General features: G+C 55.1%; 1 protein-coding gene across 2 annotated transcripts; it reads right to left on the reverse strand.

Moving 5' to 3' along the window:
- Nucleotides 1–1,679: 1,679 nt before the first annotated feature.
- On the reverse strand, nucleotides 1,680–22,426 carry CYSLTR1 (cysteinyl leukotriene receptor 1). Of its 2 annotated transcripts, XR_012765501.1 has the most exons (6): nucleotides 22,386–22,426; nucleotides 8,744–8,830; nucleotides 6,143–6,436; nucleotides 4,044–4,705; nucleotides 3,245–3,383; nucleotides 1,680–2,588 (listed from the first exon to the last, which is right to left on the reverse strand). XR_012765501.1 is itself a non-coding variant. In XM_075435505.1 (2 exons), the coding sequence occupies exon 2, from the start codon at nucleotides 18,006–18,008 to the stop codon at nucleotides 16,971–16,973; it is 1,038 nt and encodes a 345-aa protein (XP_075291620.1). In that variant the 5' UTR covers nucleotides 18,009–18,054; nucleotides 22,386–22,412; the 3' UTR covers nucleotides 14,899–16,970. The 2 variants fall into 2 exon arrangements, 1 of the variants encoding a protein (XP_075291620.1); XM_075435505.1 differs by lacking the exons at nucleotides 1,680–2,588; nucleotides 3,245–3,383; nucleotides 4,044–4,705; nucleotides 6,143–6,436; nucleotides 8,744–8,830 and adding an exon at nucleotides 14,899–18,054 and having other exon boundaries at nucleotides 22,386–22,412.
- Nucleotides 22,427–23,179: the final 753 nt, after the last annotated feature.

The raw sequence follows: 23,179 nt of genomic DNA on the forward strand, positions 1-23,179 counted from the left end.
TTAGAAAGTTTTGAATTGTGATTTCTATTTTTTTCTTTGCTAATTCCACTGGTCCAGGTGAGTTAATAAAAAAAAAAAAAAGGGGGGGGGAAGAAGTAAAATATTAAAGAAATGGGAAAGAAAATCCTTTGATGAGAGAGGGCAGAAAAGAGAGATAAGAGGAATATTACAACCTATTCCAATCTGAACAGGGGAGGCTGCTGAAAGGCTTGGATAACAAAACATTGCTGCTTACAGTTGGACACAGCAAACACCTGGATGCACACCCCCCCCTCCAAACCAACAACCCACTTATCATGATGATTAGCAGCTGCTCTGGATTTCTAGTTCCAGCCCATAATAAAAACATTTTTTATTTTCCCCGTGCTTGCGTGGCAGTAATAATGATGATTATGGTTATTTTAACTAGTGCCTAGCACAGCCTCCCATCTCTTGAATTCATTAGGCCCTGCGGACGAGGTCTTGGAACACATTCGCTTCATTTTCTCTTATTATATACAAAAAAACCTGTTGTGTACACTTGAGGAGGGACCGAGGCAAGGCAACCTGGCAAACAAACTTTTATCAAACAGCACTTTGTTAGAAGCGCATGTGCTCAGATCCTCAAAAGTAAACAGTGTATACCGGAGCAGACTTTCCGCCAGTGTGTACTGGCATTGCTCCATCCAGCCCAGGGGAACCAGGAGTGTTTTCTCCAGCTGAGGATCCGGTCCTCCGCCAGCAAACCAGCGCCCTGTGCTGCGTCTCTTGAAAGGAGAACAACGGGGAAAAACCCGCCGGGCGTCGGGAGCGGGGGTTTCCCCGCAGGCAGACGGGACCGTGCCTGCTCTGCTGCACGCACAGGTGCCCTCGTCCCCGTTCTGAGAATTCGCTGTTCGGCTGCCACTGAACCCCAGCAGCAAGTCGTCACCAGCAGGAAGGGTTTAACGTTAACCAACACAACCTACGCAAACAGGCGACAACCATCAGAGGCACGGAATTGCCCCCGTGCTCTGCACACTGTGTGGTTTTGTCCACTATGGCATCAAAAAAGAACGCTGTTTTAAGTGAAGAAGTTAAACCAAGTTTGGAGATTATTTTTTTGAGTCCAGGAACACTCCCAGTACTTTCTGCCCTCTCAGTGGGCACAGTGGTTTACAGTTCAACTGGAGCAGTGGTAATCTCAGAATCACAGAGTGTTAGGGGTTGGGAGGGACCTCTGTGGGTCACCCAGTCCAACCCCCTGCCCAAGCAGGGTCACCCAGAGCAGGCTGCACAGCACCGCGTCCAGGCAGGGCTGGAATATCTCCAGAGAAGGAGACTCCACAGCCTCCCTGGGCAGCCTGGGCCAGGGCTCCGTCACCCTCAGAGGGAAGAAGTTCTTCCTCCTGTTCAGCTGGAGCTTCCCAGGCTTCAGTTTGTGCCCGTTGCCCCTTGTCCTGTCGCTGGGCACCGCTGGAAAGAGTCTGGCCCCGTCCTCCTGACCCCCACCCTGCAGATATTTATGGGCATTTCTAAGGTCCCCTCTCAGCCTTCTCTTCTCCAGGCTGAACAAGCTCAGAGAGGAAAAAAAAAAGCGAGGTGTCTTGAAGAATGAAGACAGACTCTTGTCATCAGTACGGACAGGCCAGAACGGATCGGCAGAGAAGTTTGGCAGGTGATGGGGATGCAGACGGACGCCGCGTTCTGCTGCCTGCCCTTCTTCCTCCAAGCGGGAGCCGGGACCCCCCTGTGGTACCTCTCCCCAGGAACCCACCGCTCCAGACCAGGAACTCCCCGCGCAGAAGTTCTCAGGTAACGTCCCGCATAGAACCATAGAATAGAACCATAGAATGGTTTGGGTTGGAAGGGACCTTTAAAGGTCATCTAGTCCAACCCCCCAACCCTTCTGTCAAGTTAGCTTTACGGGATACATTTTGCATAAACCCATTCTGACTGGCACATTGTCCTTCTAATATTTTATTGGGAATTATATCAGATTGACAAAATTAAGTACCTAGGTCATCTCACAGAACTTTTAAAGTTGTGATAATACCCCGGCTTTTCACTTCCAGATCTTCCTCACTATTTCAAGACTTCTTGAAAAACAAAGCTTTGATTTTTTATCCAACTGCTTAAAAACTCCTGAGTGCAAATTATCTTGAATTTAATACCCTTATTAAACGAGCTGAAAATTATTTTTCTCCTACTTATCCCCAATAAAACAGGTCTAAAAATATTTATCGATTAGTTCACTTTTTCTCCTTCAATACACATCAGTCTATAGAAGTCAGACTCCCAGGTCTATCATGCCAATGAAATAAGTCACTGACTCTCGCCGCTGGATCCACAATGCTGTTGGCACAAAGTAACGATAAAGGTGAAAAACAAAAGCCCTCTCCAACCCACAGCAAACATCCCTCGCGTTTATGGCTGTTGTAAGCGGCAAGGGATGAAGTTCAGTGCCTGGGTAATTTGTACTTTGCACAGAACATCTGTTTTACGATTCTTTCTCCCGCTTACTCCATGGCGCAGTCTGTGTGCAAACACCGCGTGTCCCGACCGAGAGCTGCGCCCGCACCTTCCTTCGCCTTCAGGGCTGACCGAGTTCATTGGAAACACAGCAGGGTCTGTTAGGAAAAGCGAATTAAACCCTGGGTCATTGCTGCAGCCCTGCTACCAACATCTCGGGGTGAAGGGAGAAGCTAAGCTCGCCCTCGCCGCCCACGTCGGGAGCAGGGACAGCCGGAGCTCCCGCCTTGCTCGCTGCCAGGAGATGCCCGTAAATAGGGACAGAGGATGCCAGGGAGCCCTGAAAGGCAGCGGGACTCCTCTGGAGCTTGACAGGGGCTGCCCGTCAGCCGTGGCAAGCTAATTGCACTCCGGCTGCTTTTGAAACGAGGGGGAAAAGCGGCTGGAAGGGCCCCTTCAGAGCTGGAAGGGTCCCGGCAGGTTGATGGTGCCTGTTAGCTTGCAAGAGTCGGGAGCGTTCGGCTGCCTGGCCTTCTTCATCCGACCCACTGCCTGCTTATATTTAGCAGCAGCTCTGACTCCTTGCTGAACTCGGCCCCTGTAATTAATGCATCAACATCTGCTCTTTGCTGAGCCACCAGGTTCTGGGGGAAAGCACTGTTTCTCCAAGGACTTGTAGCTGCAGAGCCTTGGAGAAGCACAGGAGATGCTGGGCCTTCTGGCCAAGGGGAGCATGGTACCCTCCAGCTCTCCTTCACCACCTCGCTGGCTGCCATGGCCCTGAGCATGGCCTGAGCACCAGTGCTTTCCTCACCTGGAAGCCTGGAGCGGGGTGGTCGTTGCTCGCTTCTCTTGGTCCAGCCTGGAGCTGCTGCTCTGCTGTGGGAGGAGATGGCTGTGGGACGCTTGCTCAGCCTCTCCCACACACCTTCACCGCTGTCCGCAGGGTCTTTCTGCTCAGTTCATAGATCATAGAATCATTAAGGTTGGAAAAGACCTCTAAGTCCAACCCTCACCCCAATCCCACCACGCCTGCTAAACCGTGTCCCCAAGTGCCACATCCACACGCTTTTTGAACCCCTCCAGGGATGGGGACTCCCCCACTGCCCTGGGCAGCCTGGTCCAACGCCTGACCGCTCTTTCAGTAAAGAATTTTTTCCTCATATCCAATCTGAACCTCCCCTGACGCAGCTTGAGGCCATCACCTCTTCTCCTATCACTGATTACTTGGGAGAAGAGACCAACCCCCCCTCACTACACCCTCCTGTCAGGGAGTTGTAGAGAGTGAGAAGGTCTCCCTTCAGCCTCCTCTTCTCCAGACTGAACAGCCCCAGCTCCCTCAGCCGCTCCTCCCAAGACTTGTTCTCCAGACCCCTCCCCAGCCTCCTCAAATCAGCCAGCAAGGGCCCAGATCGGAATCAAATATCCCCATTTGGTCTAATTCCAAACACCCTCTGTGTTTACCCATAAGTTTATGACTCTTCCCCCAAGCCAATCAGCAAACAACCAAACCAACCCCAAACAGGCTGCAGAACCCCGTGCCGCAACAACGTGCTTGGGACCGGCTGGCCCCAGCAGAAGCCGGGGGAAGCGCGCGCAGCGTGGCACCGTACCTTCTGCTCCGGAGCGACAGCGTACGGCCGAAGGAGCTTGTGGTCTGCACGTGAACAGCTTCTCCTCGCAGGATGGAGCCCGTCCCGGCCTCGCTCCGTGGTGTTGCGGCATCCCCAGAGCAGACGGGAGATGCATTGGGGCTTTGCAGGGGTGGAGGCTCAGGCTCTGAGGAGCTGGAGCGGGGTCATCGCTCCCGGGGTAAATAGGGCAGCAGTTCTTCAGCTGACGTGGGAGCAGCGCCCGTGGAGCTACGTCAGGTCCGCTCGCTTGGCCTGACACGAATGCAGTCGTAGTTCTAAGCAATCCGAGCAGCTGGATCCTCAGAAACGCTCAAAACAGCCGTACTTTAAACATTTTAGAGCTGGAGGATACTTGTCCTCGCTCTAGCAAGAAGAGGAGAAAGCCCAAATGAGCTCACCACTCGCTCTTATAAACTAGACTGAAAATGTTCAAAAAAACCATCATCAACATTCTTTACTGTCGCTTTGCATGAAGATAAAATTCGCAAAACGCTGCAGCAGCCAGGCCATGGGTTTTTATCCCAGAGAGAGGGGATTTGCCAGGAGCAGGCTGGCTCCCTGGCAGAGCCGAACGAGCCCCTGCCCGGAGCTCAGCTGCGATGGGTCTTTGGAGGGCGAGAGCCGGGCGCCGGAGCCAGCTTCTGAAGCACAGAGAGGAGGGGAAGGACAAAAAGGAAAGCAAGCAAAGCAGAATAAATCGGAGCTGTAACAAAACTGTAGTCTGTATTGAAATTTCCACATTTGGAATTGATTTTTCCCGTCAGACAAAAGGCTGAGACTTTAGTTGTTGAAATACTGCTCTCTTTTTTAACGTGTTCTGAATGTCGTGTCTGGACGAGCTGCAGGTGAACCACCAGCAGTAAAGGCCTGATGCAACCCCGAAGTATTTTTATGTTGAGTGTAATGGGATGCTTTTCCCTTTGCTGGCGCGGCTGGGCACGTGGTGCAGGTCCCCACCTTCCGCCAGCTGACGCGGGGACCCTCGTTTGGCTGCTGCCCGTTTTCTACCCCCCCCCAGCTCCAGGGAGTGAAGAACCAGCTCCCCGGCGGCACCGCGTTAGCACCGAAGCTTCGGTGAGCGACGTGCGCAGCGAGGCTCGTTCGCATCGCCGGAGCTGGGCGTGCTGGGAGCGCCCAGAGCTGCAGCACCTTGGCGCAGGACGGCTCGGCTGCCATCAGCGCGCTCCCTGCTCTGGTGTAACACGGGCTCTCCGTCGCTTCGCTCTGTTTCTCCATTGTCTTTCTTCAGAGCACGATTTCTTTCCTATCTGGCATTTTCTTCGCTGTCCCCAAACAACCTCTTTTACTTGCTCTCTCCTACAATAACCCCATTCCTCATTATTGTTTCCATTCCCTTTTTTCCTTCTTTTTTTTTTTTTGCTTCATGGAGGCCTGGGGGCTGCTGCTCTGCAGTGGGGGTTCCTCTTCACAGAACCACAGAATCACAGAATGGTCGGGGTTGGAAGGGCCCTCTGTGGGTCACCCAGCCCAACCCCCTGCCCAAGCAGGGTCACCCACAGCAGGCTGCACAGCACCGCGTCCAGGCGGGGCTGGAATATCTCCAGAGAAGGGGACTCCACAGCCTCCCTGGGCAGCCTGGGCCAGGGCTCCGTCACCCTCAGAGGGAAGAAGTTCTTCCTCATGTTCAGATGGAGCTTCCTCTGCTCCAGTTTGTGCCCGTTGCCCCTTGTCCTGTCGCTGGGCACCACTGGAAAGAGTCTGGCCCCGTCCTCCTGACCCCCACCCTGGAGATATTTATGGGCATTTCTAAGGTCCCCTCTCAGCCTTCTCTTCTCCAGGCTGAACAAGCCCAGCTCCCTCAGCCTCTCCTCAGAGGAGAGATGCTCCAGTCCCCTCCTCATCCTCGCAGCCCTCCGCTGGACTCTCTCCAGTAGCTCCTCATCTCTCTTGAACTGGGGAGCCCAGCACTGGACACAGCACTGCAGATGGGGCCTCCCCAGGGCAGAGCAGAGGGGAAGGAGAACCTCCCTCGCCCTGCTGCCCACACTCCTCTGAATGCACCCCAGGATCCCATTGGCCTTCTTGGCACCCAGGGCACGCTGCTGGCTTATGGTCACCTTGTCATCCCCCAGCACTCCCAGGTCCCTCTCTGCAGAGCTGCTCTCCAGCAGGTCCGCCCCAAACCTGTACTCTTCCCACCGCAGCGCTCGGCAGAGGTGTCGGAGCTGGAGCACCGTCTGCTCCGTGCCGGACCGCTGTCAGGAGAGCCCCGCCGTACTCCCCGACGAGCATTTTACATCCGCTTTGCGGGAGCATACGTAATCTGTCAAAGTGCAGAGCCACGATGAGTCAGGTCTTTGATGCAAATAAGAAGCAGCCACATGGCACGAGGCGTTTGGGAGCACTGCAGGCTAAAAAGAAAAAAAAACAAAACAGAAAAAGGATGCAGCTGTGAAGAATACAAATATTGGCTCCTCGAGGAAACCTCCATATTGTATCCATTACTGCAATCTACTTATTTGGTCAGGGCTAACTCTCTCCATTTCGAGGTTGTCATGGATCTGGTTTCCCATCCTCGGAGAGCGGACGGGAAGGTCTACGGGGCAATATTCCGCGTGAGGTAGCTGCACAAGGAGTCTTCCTCCGCTGTCTGGCTGACGGAGCTGGTGGCTGTGAGAGACAACCTGCTATGAAAATGAACAAGGACCCTCTCGTGTGGGAGAAAGCAGGGAAGAAAAAATAAAAATTGGCCCCTTCCCACCTTCCCCATCTTCTCCCGCTATGAAAAATCAATCAGCAGCTATTGTGAGTGCCGTGCACCGGAGACTGCGGGAAGCCGGGGGGTTTCACCCGGCCCTTCCCAAAGCTCCTCCGCAGGAACGCGCCGCGCGTGCTTTGCCGAGTTCCCTGCGGACGCCGTGCTCCGGAGAAGGGGCTGGCGGCTCCGGAGCTGCGAGCGAGGCCCCGAGCGGCTGCCAGCTGAGCTCACCCGTGGGGACCCGGCGCTCCAGCAGCGAATTTTCCCATCGCCTGCGAGAAAGGCAGAAGAAAGCAGCGTACAGAGCGGTTACGCTGCTGCGAGCGTGCCCTGAAGCTGCCTGCATGCCCAGAGCCCAGCTGGGCGATGCTTCTGGTGACCATCACGGTCTGGCTGGTGGTGAGCTCAGGGCGAACATCTCAGCTGGCAGAAGCTGGCTGAGCGCGGTCCGGCGCTCCAGCACTGCCTCACTTCTTCATTTACACCCTGGGAATAGCAGCCAGTCCCTGCGTAACGGGGACGTTACGAGCCCGGGTTCGTTAGAGGTGACTCCTGTGCTGTGAGAAGCGCGGCAGTGACGGAGGGCAGCGTTCTGTTAGAGCTGCAAGAGAGGGGTGAGGAGCTGCTCTCCGCCAGGGACTGACCCGAGACCCCCGAGCCAATCGCTCCTCTGCTATAGGAGGTCATAGCAAGTTGCTGTAGAGCAAGTCAGGCAAACCCCGCAGGTGGGCATCGCCCTGGCCACCGCGCAGCTGCCGAGGTCCCACGTCACGGCTGGTGCTGACTGCAGATTCTGCTAAACCCAGCAAACAGAAAAGTTTCGCTCTGTGTCCTGCTTATGACTCATTCCATGTAATTCCATGTAAGTGAAGTGCGTGAAGGAGGAGCGCTGGGAGCAGATTCACAGAATCACAGAATCTGAGCATGGCAGGGGTTGGCAGGGACCTCTGTGGGTCACCCAGCCCAACCCCCTGCCCAAGCAGGGTCACCCACAGCAGGCTGCACAGCACCGCGTCCAGGCGGGGCTGGAATATCTCCAGAGAAGGAGACTCCACAGCCTCCCTGGGCAGCCTGGGCCAGTGCTCCGTCACCCTCAGAGGGAAGAAGTTCTTCCTCATGTTCAGCTGGAGCTTCCTCTGCTTCAGTTTGTGCCCGTTGCCCCTTGTGCTGTCGCTGGGCACCACTGGAAAGAGTCTGGCCCCGTCCTCCTGACCCCCACCCTGGAGATATTTATGGGCATTTCTAAGGTCCCCTCTCAGCCTTCTCTTCTCCAGGCTGAACAAGCCCAGCTCCCTCAGCCTCTCCTTGTAGGAGAGATGCTCCAGTCCCCTCCTCATCCTCATAGCCCTGCGCTGGACTCTCTCCAGTAGGTCCTCGTCTTTCTTGAACTGGGGAGCCCAGAACTGGACACAGCACTGCAGATGGGGCCTCCCCAGGGTGGAGCAGAGGGGAAGGAGAACCTCCCTCGACCTGCTGGCCACACTCCTCTTAATGCACCCCAGAATCCTGTTGGCCTTCTGGGCACCCAGGGCACGCTGCTGGCTCATGGTCACCCTGTCGTCCCCCAGCACTCCCAGTCCCTCTCTGCAGAGCTGCTCTCCAGCAGGTTCGCCCCAGCCTGTACTGGTGCCTGGGGTTGTTCCTCCCCAGGTGCAGGACCCTGCCCTTGCCCTTGTTGAACCTCATCAGGTTCCTCTCTGCCCAACTCTCCAGCCTGCCCAGGTCTTGCTGGATGGCAGCACAGCCTGCCGGTGTGTCCACCACTCCTCCCAGCTTTGTGTCATCAGCAGACTTGCTGAGGGTACGCTCTAACTCTTCATCCAGGCCATTCCCCGTAGCACAGCCTGAACTACCGCAGTGCTAGCAACAAAAAGTTTGCACTGGCCCTGTTTGCTCTTATTCACCCCACAGTGTTTCAAACGGAGCTGAGGGAAAGCCTCCAAAAATGAGATGTTTGTACCTGGGAATGATCTGCTGTGGGCAGCTGCCCCAGGAGGGCCACCTGTACGCCTCCATGCCTGTCCTCACGTCGATTCCAGCCGCTTCTCTGGAAACAAGAACACAGAGCACGCATTTGGGGGAACCGCAGGACCCTTGTTTCATAGAAATAAAAGTGAGGCGCTTGTCACTTCCCCTCTTCGCAGTGGCTTCAGCCTCTCCCCCAGACCGTGCTGGCTGGGCACGGGCAGGGGTTCGACGTGCACAAGGCCGGGCTTTGGCCACGGCGTCGCTCCCCGAGGTTTGCTAATCCCCCGTCTCGTTAAAGGCTGCGTGGCCGAGGCTTTGAAACCCTCCTTCCGACGGACAAAATGCTGTCGGTGCCGCTCTAGGGGAAGCTGCTGGGCAAACGGACCCTGAGCTCTGACGTCTTTGGGAGAGGGGGAAAGAAAATGTCTTGCCGACGTTGGGGGGTCTTGTTCGCGTACGGCGTAGCCCGTAGCACCACTGCCCTTCGATAAGCAGGTCTGTATGTATAGATACATATATAGCAAAAAAAATCATAAAAGCCTTGAGTGTTTAAACATAAATCCCTTCCCCTGAAAGGAGCCCGAGCCGTGCTTACGCAAGCTGGGACAGCGAAGGCGACGCTGTTCTGCGGTGTTTCTGCGCTGAACCGAAAGCGAAGCCCCTGAAGTGCAGCGTGAGAAGCAGCACACAAATCCCCCCGCTCGCTGTTTGCTCAAGCAGCCCCAAGCCCCCTCCCCGTCCCGCAGCCCCGGGAGAGCGCGGCGTGGGTGGCTGGCACCGACACCGTCCGGGTGGTTCGGGTACAGGGCTGCTGATCTGTAAAGGTCTCCCTTTTCCAGGGAGCCCGCGGCTTGAAGAATATTTTTTGGTATAAGCTAAATATAGATATATAAATATGTAAGTATAAATATAAATATAAATATAAAATATATTAACTATATATAAAATAATATAAAATTATATATAAAATAGAAATTTTGGGATTGAGGATTCAGCTGTTTGGCCTCTCTGATCCCAATCCTTGATTAATTCTCAACTTTAACTTTTCATTATCACTATTTTGGGGTTTTTTGGGGGGGATGGGGTGCAGGAGGGGTTGAACAGCTTCCTTGGGTTTGCTGCCCCAACAGCAGCTGGGTTAGACGAAGCAGGCGAGATACCCGCATCAAAACCAAGGGGTTCCTTGCAGATGGCGTCACCACAGCTATGACACTTTGCTCCTTTCTGCCTGCCTCGATGCAGGAGGACTATCACAGAGGAAGCTTGTCCAGTTTTGATGGCCAATACCCTATATTTCTACTTTATTTTCCATTGCAACTGTCGATAAACTCTCACAACTCCCTTCTAACCACGAAGAGTCACTTTACCAACACAACGTGCCCTCCATGAGCGCGAAGAATAACCGGTATCTCACAGAATCACAGAATCCCAGCATGGCAGGGGTTGGAGGGGACCTCTGGGGGTCACCCAGCCCAACCCCCTGCCCAAGCAGGGTCACCCAGAGCAGGCTGCACAGCACCGCGTCCAGGCGGGTCTGGAATATCTCCAGAGAAGGAGACTCCACAGCCTCCCTGGGCAGCCTGGGCCAGGGCTCCGTCACCCTCAGAGGGAAGAAGTTCTTCCTCGGGTTCAGCTGGAGCTTCCTCTGCTTCAGTTTGTGCCCGTTGCCCCTTGTCCTGTCGCTGGGCACCGCTGAAAAGAGCTTGGCCCCGTCCTCCTGACCCCCACCCTGCAGATATTTATAAGCATTTATTAGGTCCCCTCTCGTGCTACAGCAACTCCTCATTGGAGCACAGTTATTTCAGACGAACATCCAGTAGAAATAAACAGGAGAAAATCCCAACGTGTGCCCCTGCAGCAGGGCCAGCGGCCGTGGTGGGGGCTGCGAGCTCAGGCAGCCCTCGCTGGAAGCCGGGGAGCCTGGCGAGCTCAGCGCCTTCGCATTTACGTCAACCCTGTGCAATACGGAATGTTTGCAAGGAGCTGGGGTTATTTCATCAGAGGAACTTCCCACCGCGGGAGGGAGTTACTCTACTTTGAAACTGAGTTTGGGTGGGTGCCGAATTTGGCTGAATCGTTGCCGATATCCTGCCCAGCGCCGACCTGCGACGGTGTCCTCTGCCGTGGACCAGCCGGCAACGCAGAGCCCGCGCGGACGCACCGCGGGCGTTCGCTGACCCTCATGACTGCCCCAGGTTGTAACGATCGCTTTTAGCTTTAATTACAGTGAAAGCCAACTCTGCGGTCAGCCGGGCATTAGCGGCGCAGCTTGGATTTGACCAGGCTCCTGGGTGATGGCAGAAGTGGAAGAATTTCTTCTCTCTGAGGGTAACAGAGCCCTGGCCCAGGCTGCCCAGGGAGGCTGTGGAGTCTCCTTCTCTGGAGATATTCCAGCCCCACCTGGCCGCGGTGCTGTGCAGCCTGCTCTGGGTGACCCTGCTTGGGCAGGGGGTTGGGCTGGGTGACCCACAGAGGGCCCTTCCCACCCCTACCATTCTGTGATGCTGTGATTCTGTGAAGTGCCCAGGGCCTCTGGACGTGCAGCCCTGTCTCCCGGGGCTTTGGCAACCGTTTCTCCGTGCCTCGGTTTTATCAGTCCATACCCCTGGAGCCTGTTTTTCCTACCACGGGATGTGATTAACCCTGACGGGAGTCGTCACACTGCATCCCGAAGCAGAAAACCCACCGGGATTCAGCCCAGCGCCTCTGCCCGCCTCGAGTCCCGCGCCGCGCCGGAGCGGGCAGACCCCGCGCGTGGTTCTTCTCCGGGGCAGATCTTCCGGACCACCTCGTCGCGGGGCTGGGCTGCGCACGCAGAGCCTCGCCGGGCTCCTTTGCCCGGGTGGGGAGCAGGGTGCTGGGGAGCTCTCCTGCGCAGGGTGAGGACGCTGCTCGGGGTTTGTAGGGGAGCTGCAGCGATGCCCTTCCCGCCTGAGTGCCCAGAAAGGGGCGAGGAGGAACACAAACCAGCCCTGAAGTCCTGCGAACCTCTGGCATAGTAAGAGGGGGTGATGAAGGACACGGAGGCGTGTGGGAGGAGACGCTGCTGACAGGAGGCAGAGGCTCAAGGCCAGTTATGGGGAACTTCTCATTCCATTTTCCTTGAAAAAATAGCGGTGAAAGGGCACCGTAGCATTTTTCAGCCCTCGCTCACGTAAGCAGTGTGTGCTCGTCACTCCAGCAGCTTCCTGCCGTGAGTAACGTGGAAGGAGGAGAGGGCAGCGAGCAGGGACTGTCTCGGTTCAGATGGTTGCTCAGAAAGGAAAGAAAGCCTCGCCTGGCTCCCGGGATAGATGCAATTCTTCAGCAGAGTCAGGCCACACGCTCGCCTTTTGCAATCACCGCTCGCAAAAGCGAGCGGCTCTCGACTCAGCCCTCTGCGGCGCGGGCTTGCTAGACAGAATTCCTGCAGGAGCCTCCTGCCTGGTGCTGAGGGCGGTTCCCGGAATGGTTCCACGGGGCAACGCTCTGCCCGTTGCCCTTGATCCCGCAAGGCGTTCCCTGGGGGGTTCACTCGCTGCTGGACTCGCGCAGAGCATCGCGGAGGTGCCCTCCTCACAGATAAAGGGATTTCAGTGGGCTCAGCTGAAACCAAACTCTGTTCAGGCTTCAGCATCCCTAGCAGAGAGATGTAGCAGTGCTCCTGGAAGCGAGGTTTTTATTAATGACCAAAAGAGGGTGGTTTTTCTACCTCTTCTCCTTTATCATCACCCCCCCGGTGAACATCCATCCAGATATATTTATTCAACTAACTGCTCTGACGGCAGCCTGGCTTCCTCTGAAGTGTTAAGAAGCCCCATCCACAGAGGTCCCTTCCAACCCCGACCATTCTGTGATTCACACTCTAAGACGACAGTACTTATCTCACCCACTGGGGAAGGGGCTGGGTGCCCTCCTTTTTTTTTTTAAAGATACTACAGTATCTCCATTATATCCTTGTATGTGTGGTTTGTACACCGAAACGATGACAGAGGACTAAGGAAGGGGGGTCTCCCCCCAGCCTCAGCCCTCGCCTGGGCTCCCGCCTGCAGGCTGCACGCAGGTACCCACGGCAGCGGGGATGCGCAGCCCCTCCGTAGTGCAGCCAGCCCTCGGCAAGGGCAAGGGCTGGCGCAGGGAGCGGGCACGGCCAGACAAGCATCACTTGTCTTCTGGTGAGGTATCACGCCCTGAATGCTGCTCCACGGCGTGAAACCCAGCAGGGAGAAGAGCAGGATAAAGCAGTTTACTTTTACAGTAAATTTACTATTAATCAGTTCACACTTTACCCTACAGAATACACTTACCACACCGTCTGACCCCCACGTGTAATTTAAGAAGGTCGCAATGCACACACGCTAGCCCTAAGTGGACTCCTTAGTGGCTTGACTCACACTGGCCAAAATCAGAGGAGAGCGGAAGTTTCCACTCTCGGCTTGCTTTTTGGGGAAAAAAAGTCTATTTCTCGCTGCGGCGGTTGCGGAGCGAAGCCCGAAGATGTCACCTGCTTGCACCCTGCAGGCACAGGCACCAAACAGCAACGAGAAAGACCCAAACCGGCGTTAAGCGATGGCGTGGAAGGCTTGGCTCGAGGTTTTCGAGCTCGTAGGACTGGCAGCGCGCCCACAGCGAGTCACAGAGAGCACAGGGCAGCTGGCTGCGAGCGTTGAGGATGCCCCAGTTACTTTCCCACCTCCAAGCAGACCGAAACGACACAGCACCACAAGCACGACCACCGCTGCCTAATTTACCCGCGGAATTATTACCGCGTGCCAACCCGGGCAGCGCCCAAGCGAGCGGTCACGACGAGGTGATGCCAAGGGGTTGGAGTCACCATCACCTTCCAGCCAAAGCCTTGCAGGGCTGAGCTGTGCACCAGGACAGCCAAAAAACAGAGAAACGGCGTTTTTTAGGCAAGGCGGAGGGTGCTGTTGGAGCTGGGGCAGGAGGAGGGAGCCTGATGGGTGCTGCTGGTTCCGTGGCCATGCTCCTTCCCAGCCCCAGCATCCCTCCAGGAGAACAGGATAAAACAAGAGAGGGCGAAAACCCCAAAGATCACGCAGTAAAACATGGGCAGGGGTGGGAGAGAGGGAACCGAGCGTCACCAGGACAGCGTTAGAGGTGGGGAGCTGAGACTGGGCTACCAAAAAGAGGAGACCTCGTTAGGCGACAGGCAGCTGCTCCAGGAATAACTCAGCACTAGGGGACACTATCATACCATAAATTGCAGCTTAGAAATTGCAGCAAGAAAAACACCTCACTTTCCTTTTTCAGACTTTTCTGACACAGCCGGTGTGCCAGGACAGCCCCTCGTCCCCTCTCCCCAGCCCCTGCAGTGCTGACTGCCCATACAGACGCCGCGGTTCCTACCTCGCCCCGGGACGGTACAGGGTCCCATTTCTTGGCACCGGTTGCTCTGTGGGTCCCTATTCCCCAGCAAACCCAGCGTTCGCTGCCAGGGTGGCCCTTCTCTGCGTGCCACAGGGCAAAGCCACGAGCAGGGGACAACGGCCCTCGGCTGTCCCCAGGAGCTGGGCTTCTGCCGAGCCGACAGCAAAGCTCCCTCCTCACCCATACGGGCTGGGGTTTCAGAGCTAACCAACACGCTGCAGATCCCACGCCTGTTTTGGGAAAAGCCAAGTAGAAAACGTCCTTCTTGGCAGACCTGTCCATGCAGGAACCCCTGTGAGATACGCGACCACACAAGACACCCGGGCACGTTGTCCTCACCAAAAGCATCGCTTCCCTCCAAGCGTCTTGCAAGTATTTTCCGCCTGTAAATACAGATTTATCAAGGTCCCAGGTGCTGTTTGTTGGGGTGCTCCACCACCACGAGACCCACTGAGACCCCAGCTGCCATCAGCAGTGGTTTGGCTCCAGCAGGCATTGCCCCAAGCCCAGGGAAGTCGGGCTACAGCAAAGGCCAGTTTGGCTGGACCAAACTCCAGCTCCATAGGCTGGGCCAGCAAGTTGCCCCAGCATCCCAGCCCGCTCCAGCTGCCGCCCTCAGCAACCTCGGTGCACTTTGACTACATTTTTATTACATCATTATAAATTATTATCACGCAAATATTACGCTCTAGTGCTGTGTAGATAAAACTGTAAAATGTAAAAAGTATCTGTATGCAGAGACTTTAAAATAAGACAAAAAACCAGTAATTGTTAAAATTTAACTTGCAACGTTTTCATTTAATTTTCAGCGATTTTTTAAAAAAATATTCTTTCCTATTGCACAAAAACCACTGCCATTTCTCTTACCATAACCATTCTCTCAACAACAACAGTAAAAAACCCTCTGGTACAACAAAAACCACTTTACAACACATATATATATATATAGCTTTACTGTACAGTATTTTAAAATTTGGGGAGGTGCATATGGTTTCTACACATTCTGAAACTCAGTTTTCCACGACGATTTCTATCTACAGTTGCACAGCGCCTTTAATGCTCTGAGGCACAGCTATAATTCTCGATGCTAACCCCTGGAAGCAGGGTCAGCCAGCTCTCCTCCTGCACCCGCCTTCGACGCGGGCTACAGCCGCCCCTTCGACTGGGTGCTCTGCCCTCCCGGGGCGCGAGCGGGACCGGTAAGGCTCCGCCGCAGGAACAGCTGCCAGCCCTCTGCCACTTCCCAGACCCTTAAAATTTTCTAAAAGGGTTTCAGATCTTGCTGCAAATTCAGGTCTGTGAATCGTTCTGCAGGCGAGTTTGCCTTTTGAATGCCTTTTGCTGAGCCAGGGATACGCAGACTGTGGTGGGCACCGCGAACACGCGTTCTTCTGCGGATCTGGAACGAGTTTCTCGAGCAGCCCCTGCCCTCACGCCAAACTCCTTCTGCTCACTCTTCTACAGGACTAAAACTGTTTTTTCTGTTTAAGATGACATAAAGTAACTTCAGAAATACCACATCAAAACACACTCGCTATTCATTTATCAACCACTTTTTTCAACGAAGAGCCTTAATGCTAGAAAAATTTCTATTTCTGTCCTGGTGTATCACGCATCTCGGGCTGGGCGCTGCTCCAGCCAAAGGCAGGCAGCGCTGCTTTTCCACGGGTTCACTGAACAAGTTCTGGAGTGTTTCCTTCCGTCCAACGTTTTGAAGTGTTTCTTTACATGAGAAACACAGCCCAGTCTGGTTTTTCATCATGCCCTACTCCAGATAAGATCCGCTCACGTCTCATCCGGGCTGATCAGACTCTTGATCTCCAGGTCTCCCTAGAGACCTTGCCAAGGGCCTCTGGCTGCCCCATTTCTGCAAGGCGTGAGCAGGGCGAGCACTCTTGAACAGGATCAGATACCATATGCAGCTGTTTCTTAAAAATTACTTCTGCATTTTTTTTTTTTTAAACTTTTTTTTTTATTTTTTTTAAAACTTGGTCAATCGTTCAGCAAGGCAGGCTTATCCTGCACCAGACTCTGAGCACCCAGAGCTCTACTTTTAGGTAAAGCCTCCTAAAGAACCGGAGCAATAACCCAGATCCTGCAGCCGCCACTTACAGGACCAGTCCCACCGAAGGGAGTTTCAAATGCACACTAGGGCACTGCAATTGTAAAACTGCTCCCACAGCCAGGATTCCCCTAGAAGTTCAGAAAATGCTGGCAGATCTGCTGCCCGCCAGAGCGTGTCCGAAGACCCGCTCGTTTGGGGTGGGAGTGGGGCTCAAGCCCAGGTCTGCAGACCCAGGCACCCACCCTGCAAGCCTCACAGGCGTAACGAGGTGGGAAACAAATGCGAAGCAGAAGCAGCTGGGAGCAGGTCAGGAATTGTCCTGGCCTCTGCTGTGTAAATAATTTAGCAACTGCTTGAAGATTCGGTGAAAACTCTGCCCTCTTCATCTGTCAGTAGCTCCCCGAGTGCCACCCACAGCAAGCGCTGTGTTGACACTTCCCGCCGACTCGGAGAATTAACCTCCTTGTAGAGTTGTGAAACGAAGCAAAGGCCCAAATCCAGGCTTTGAAGAGTTTGTTTATATGAATTTATCATCAGACCAACAGTTTTCTGGCGCTGGCTCCTCCATGCTAAGCGGCTGTGCATGTCCCAGCAGTGCTCCTGGGGAAGGGGCTGGCCATCCCCAGCAACGGCCGTACCGCTGAGTAGCACAAACCAGGCACTGTCTGCTGCTGGTATCACACATCTCATTGCAACAAAGGCTTACATGCCTTCATCATGTCCTCTGGAAGAGTTCCGAGATCTCCGTTGCCCACCTGAGATCTTAAGGGAAGGTCCAGCCCCCTTATGAAGGGGACACAACCGCCTTTTCGTTCTCCCTGTGGCTTTCTCCAAAGGGTTCCTCATCTTTCTCTTTTATGGAGAACTTTTTCCTGAAGGCTTGCGTTAAGCTGGAGGAAGAAGCCTTCCTAAACGTGGTGAGTCTCTTCCGAAAGTTGCCCCCCGAGAAGAAATAGAGAAGTGGGTCAAAGCAGCAGTTGGCAGCTGCCAAGGGGAGCGTTACCACGACCGATTTCTGTAGGTATATGGCGTCCTCGCAGCTGGCGTTCTTCAGCCGCAGCACGTGGAGGTGGACCGTACGCAAAATGTGGTAGGGGGTGAAGCTCACCAGAAAGGTGGCCGTCACGATGATGATCATCCAGACCGCCTTCTTGCGGTTAGCCTGGTTCTTCTTCAAGGAATTTTTCAGTAAGGTCCTTATGATCATGGTGTAGCAGATAGTTATGACAATAAAGGGAAAAATGAAACCCACAAATAGGGCAATAAAATCCAGGACGATGACTAGATTTGTCTTCAGATTGTCTTCTGGGGGTTCGAAGCACTTGGTCTTGTTGCCATGTTGGTACGTCCCGTTTAGCAGAAAGGGAGTGCTTGTCACTGTGACAAAAATCCAGATGCCAACACAGACAAATTTAGCCTTCTTCTCCGTTACCATATTGATGTTCTGGACTGGAAAAACGATGGCTATGCAACGGAAGAAGCTCATTGCAGTCATGAAGAAAATGCTGCAGTACAGGTTGACGTACAGCGCGTACGAACTGACCCTGCATAGGAAGTCACTGAAGAACCAGTTCCCTTTGTGGACGTAGTAGATGACGCGCAGGGGCAAGGTGCACACGCAGAGGAAGTCGGAGACGGCGAGGTTCAGCATGTACACCTGGAAGGCCGTCTTCTGCCGGTAGGTTTTTATGAGGACGTACAGCACGACACCGTTGCCCACAAAGCCCATGATGCTGATCATGGAGTAGAGCGTGGAGTAGACGCGGTTTCGGAAGTCGTCGATGGAGTGATGGCACGACAGGTTATCGAACAGCGCCGTCATGTTGCCTGGCTGAGGCACCGATTCTGCCTGGCGATGGATGTCAGGCCTGAGGATGAAAGGCTCAGGTGAGTTATGTAAAGCAGCACACGCAAATAAGACTCCATTATTAAAAAGGAGGGAAAAGCCATCATCTCTCTCTCACAGGAGAGAACAGCGAGGAAGGGATGTGGATCTCCGCAGATCCGTGTTATGTCCACTACAGCCACCTTCCTGAACCTGGTACCGACCACTGGTGATGCGAAGATGAGAGACACTTCTGTAAGTCCTCAGTACTGGCTGCATCCTTCTTCCACCGAATTACCCAAAAGCTCCAACTCCTTGCAAACTACTCATTAAAACTACAGAGAGGAATAATGCAGGTGGCAAGAGCACTTTAAATAATAATCTAGTTTGAAATATGAAGACCGGATCTGGTCCCTAATGACTGTTCAGTCCTGCCACTCTGCGTCACCCGGCAGATGCTGCCTCCCTGCGCTCCACCTCCACGCCTGCCTCCATAGGGACACGTCACTGCAGGAGAGAGTCCGCAAGAAGGTTTTGGAAACAGTAAAGGAAAACTGTTTAAAAAAAAAAACAAACAAAAAACCCAAAAAAAATCCTTTGCACTGAAGGTGGAAGACTGTTCCACTGCTCGGGGCATGACCGGACATCTGTCAGCTCCCCACATGCTGCATCGCTCTCCGCTGTGCATCGGTAGCACCACTTTTTAAACTCACTATGCTAATAAATGTGCAATTACCAGCTTTGGAAAAAAGATAACGCCTATTGTGTCTGACGAACGCGAAAGGTCGCTGTAGCAGAGAGGATGCTGCAGGGCTCCGGTTTCCCAGGCATTGCCCGGGCAGACGTACGGCTCCAGCACCCGGCAGACGGAGCGGGAAGCTGCAGGGATGCTCATGCCATGGAGAGCAAACCTCTTGGTCTGGAGACACCTCTGCTGTCGTGGTAATGCCCTAGCAAAGGGTTTCTTCTCGGGTTTGCTGTTGCACATTGCTTTGATTCACGACAGCAGGTCTGGGGCTCGGCAGAGCGGTCAGACCCCACAGCCAGGGGGGGGTTTTGGATCCACTCATCCAGTCTTTCGTGAAATTCTATCGTTTCCTTTCGGTACTCATTTGAGTGCAGTGAGGCATGGCACTCTTAATTTGGGTTGTCCTAAAGTAAAGCAAGAGGAAAATACACACCTACATTTTTTTCTCATTCACTTCCAGTTTCTAGGGGTTCAGACACAGAATCTCACTTGCAGTCGGAGACCACGTAAAGCTCCGGTGATCGGAACCGCAGGATGCGCGCAGTCTGAAACAGCAGGGCTGGCACAAAAGCAGTGATGAAAGCAGCAGCTGGGACAAGAGCAACCGAGAACCCACACTGTGTACGAGCTCAAAACCAGTGTTAAATGGTACGTATTTTCATCCATGAAAACAGCCTGGCAGCATTAGAGTAGAAAGACTCTGGGAATTCAGGACCACACCGGGATGCTCAGGGCTTCCAGGCTTCAGCTATTGGGAGTTTCTGCTCTTCAAACAATCCTTTCATTCCCACAAATTACATCAAAGCTCCACAGGTATCAGCGAGGCGGCACAGAGAGGAAAGGAGGCAAAACCTCAGACAAGAGAGGATGTTTTATTTTCCCCCTTGAGCCATCTGTGGACTCGCAGGACCGTGTGACTGCACAGAGGTCTTTGGCCAGAAGAGGCAGACGAGACCCAACACGGCTCTACCCAAAGCCGCACATCAGTCCATCGAACACTGCTTCCAGTTCACCTCAGCTTGTGTAAACGAAGCCTGCCTAGCCATGCTCCTTGCAAATACCCCGCTAATCAGAGAGGCAGTGAGTTAGCAGCCGTGTCCTCTCCCCGCCCCACGCGTGCTGCTGCTCGGCAGCCCGGTTCTGGTGGTGGCAGAACCCAGACCTCAGCCCCAGCTTGGATGAGCCTGGGCTCCTCATGACGGGATGCCCCGAGCAGGTCCGAACACCAGAGACTGATGCCAGGAGCCTCTCGCGGTCCCAGCCTCCCCTTGGCTGCGAGGGCCAGCTCGGAGCTGCTGCCCCGGTGCAGAGGAGACCGAGCCTGGGGTCCCCTCTGAGATGCTGCGAGACCCAGCCTTCAGCTCTCGCCGCTGGCATCCTCGCTTGCCTGAGGTCCTCACTTCAGGTTCAAGTTAGGAAAAGAGCATCACTCCAATAATGTTGTAAAATCTCCAAGACAGGGCTAAAATTAAGCGTGCAGTAACGTCAGTCTGATTTTAACCTATTGCTTGGGAGTGGCAGGCAGTGCAATGCTCTGAGAAAAGCCACGTGATCCCCATTCCTTGGTGTTGTCTCTTCAGAGAAGCCGACACAGGCGAGGAAGCTCTCACTACCGTTACTCCTCTTGCTGGGTTAGTGCCTAGCAAGCAGACCTGCCAAGCCAAGCCCCACCACGCTACGCACCGTACAAACACGTTGAGATTGGAATCATAGAAAGTTTTGGGTCGGAAGGGACCCCTAGAGGTCATCTAGTCCAACCCCCAATTAGCGGCTCAATTAGCTCATGAAAACTCATGCAGATAAAACCTTCGGATCTACCCAGGCATCGTATATCAGTTCTTTATCAGACATTCAGAAAAAATCAATAAAACGCCCAACCGAGACGTTTGAGATGAAGAGGGTGCACTGATCTCTTTCGCACATCGAGGCTTTTTTCACCTGCCTGCGCATCTGGGCAGTTGTGATCAGCACGAAGAAGGAGCAGAAAATGGGACGAGCTAGGCTGTGTGGCGAGGCCAGTAGAGAAGCAAAGGTGCTATGGGCTGCGAGGATGATGAGGGGACTGGAGCGTCTCTCCTACGAGGAGAGGCTGAGGGAGCTGGGCTTGTTCAGCCTGGAGAAGAGAAGGCTGAGAGGGGACCTTAGAAATGCCCCTAAATATCTGCAGGGTGGGGGTCAGGAGGACGGGGCCAGACTCTTTGCAGTGGTGCCCAGCGACAGGACAAGGGGCAACGGGCACAAACTGAAGCAGAGGAAGCTCCAGCTGAACATGAGGAAGAACTTCTTCCCTCTGAGGGTGACGGAGCCCTGGCCCAGGCTGCCCAGGGAGGCTGTGGAGTCTCCTTCTCTGGAGATATTCAAGCCCCGCCTGGACGCGGTGCTGTGCAGCCTGCTCTGGGTGACCCTGCTTGGGCAGGGGGTTGAGCTGGGGGTCCCTAGGGGTCCCTTCCAACCCCCCACCATGCTGGGGTTCTATGGTGTTTTGCCTAAAAGCAGTAGCGCGATGTAACACTCGGAGAAGGGAAGGGACCGCAGAGGCAGGAACGCACACGGAGCACTGGGGCAGAGCCCGTCCCGCTATCCTGCCCGAGACACAGCCAAGGGATGCTGGTAAACGCCTCAGCCCATCCTTTGCTCATCAGATAAACTTCTTTATTCTATCTCTATGCCTATTTGTGGTATTGAGCTGGATTCTAAATTTATTATCTCCTCCAGGGACTGAATTTCAGCCTTTCAGCTGCTGTTCTTACAGACTTCAGCAGACAGCAAACAACGACGCAAGGTATTGGTCTAAAAGACAGCCGAGACCTGGTATCTACTGTATTTCTAAATATAATTTTAAATGTCTTTTGCAGCCAAAGGAAAGCTGATGATTACCATGTTGAAGCAGACCGCTGAAGTAGCAGATCGCTCCACAGATCGAAATGTACCTGTGAAAACCAAAAAACCCCACAAAACACCGTTTCCTGGGGCTTCAGGCCAGGTTTGCACCAGGAACCGAAGACAAATGCCCCTTCTGCCACGTTTTCTGCCTACGCTCGCGGTTCCCCGAGCCATTTCTGCGCCAGCGGATCCCGCTCACCGGGACGGGACCCACGCGAGCAGGACCCACACAAGAGGGAGCAGCGACGGGTGACAAAGAAAAGCGTCCCGAACCAGGCACGACCCTCGGTCACCGTTACTCGCCAGGTCTCCTGCAGCACAGCTGGATCTACAGCTGGTTGGAAGCAGGTTGGAAGCAGATTTACTCAACCACCCACGAAGATGCTGCCGTTCGCTTCGGGCTGGGGCACCGAGCACCCCCAGAGCACCCCGAGCTCCCACGCCGGCTCGGTTGAAGGCTTGAGGAAAGGGGGGTACGAACGGCCCCGAAACACCGAGAGCTTCTGGAGGGGAACCCAGAAAGGGGAACGGCACGAACCATCGCAGCGAGCGGCAGCCGCTAATTAACCACGCGGCTCGTTAGCACCGAGCGGCACGACCGAGCCCCGCGGGCACAGCGGAGGCGCAGCTCCCCCCCCCCCCCCAACACCCCGAGCCCCGGGGGGTTCCCCACGCCCCACCGGCAGCAACGGGGACCCCCGTCCAGACCCGCCCCCCCCCGCCGACCCCCGGCGCGGACTCACCGGGGCTGCGGAGCTCGGAGCCGGGGTCGCTGGGGGGGGAACGGACGCGGAGCTCGGACCGGGGGGGTCGCGGAGCTCGGACCGGGGGGGTCGCGGTTGGGGGGAGGGTCGCAGAGCTGAGCCCAAGCCGCCCCTCCGCCGCCCTTAAGCCGGGTCGCGCCCCGCCCCGGGGAGGGGCCCGGCCTGGCCTCGCCCCCCCCTCTGTCCCCCCCCCCCCTTCCCATCGGGAGGGGCGATGGGGATGCCGCAGGGTGCCCGTGCCGAGGTGGCCCTGCGGGGACAGCCCCGCCGTGAAGACCCTCTGTGTGTCCCCCGCACCCTCGGGACCCCCCCGGCGCCGGTGTCCCCCCGCACAGCCCCTTCCCGGGGAGCGGTGACCCGGGGGGGTCCTGCGGCAGGGACACCCTCAAGGCCACCGCGTCCCGGGCCACCGCTTGGCCCAATTCTGGCCGCTTTGCCCGCCCCGGTGCCGTTTCGGGGGTGGCTTTGGGGCTGCCACAGAGCGGTGGGCTCGCTGGCGGGGCGAGGACAGGTGCGGTGGCCGCATGGGCCCCCCGATGCCGTCACAAGCGGGGTCACCTCAGTCCTCCCAGTGCAATCCCAGGTGGGACCACCTTGGTCCCCCCCAATGCGATCCCAAGTGGGACCACCTTGGTCTGTCCAGATGTGATCCAAAGCAGGACCACCTTGGTCCCCCCGATGGGATCCAAAGTAGGACCACCTTGGTCCCCCCAGTGTGATCCCAAGTGCGACCACCTTGGTCCCCCTCAATGTGATCCCAAGTGGGACCATCT

Source organism: Opisthocomus hoazin, chromosome 14 (assembly GCF_030867145.1).
Source record: "Opisthocomus hoazin isolate bOpiHoa1 chromosome 14, bOpiHoa1.hap1, whole genome shotgun sequence".
Classification (NCBI taxonomy): domain Eukaryota; kingdom Metazoa; phylum Chordata; class Aves; order Opisthocomiformes; family Opisthocomidae; genus Opisthocomus; species Opisthocomus hoazin.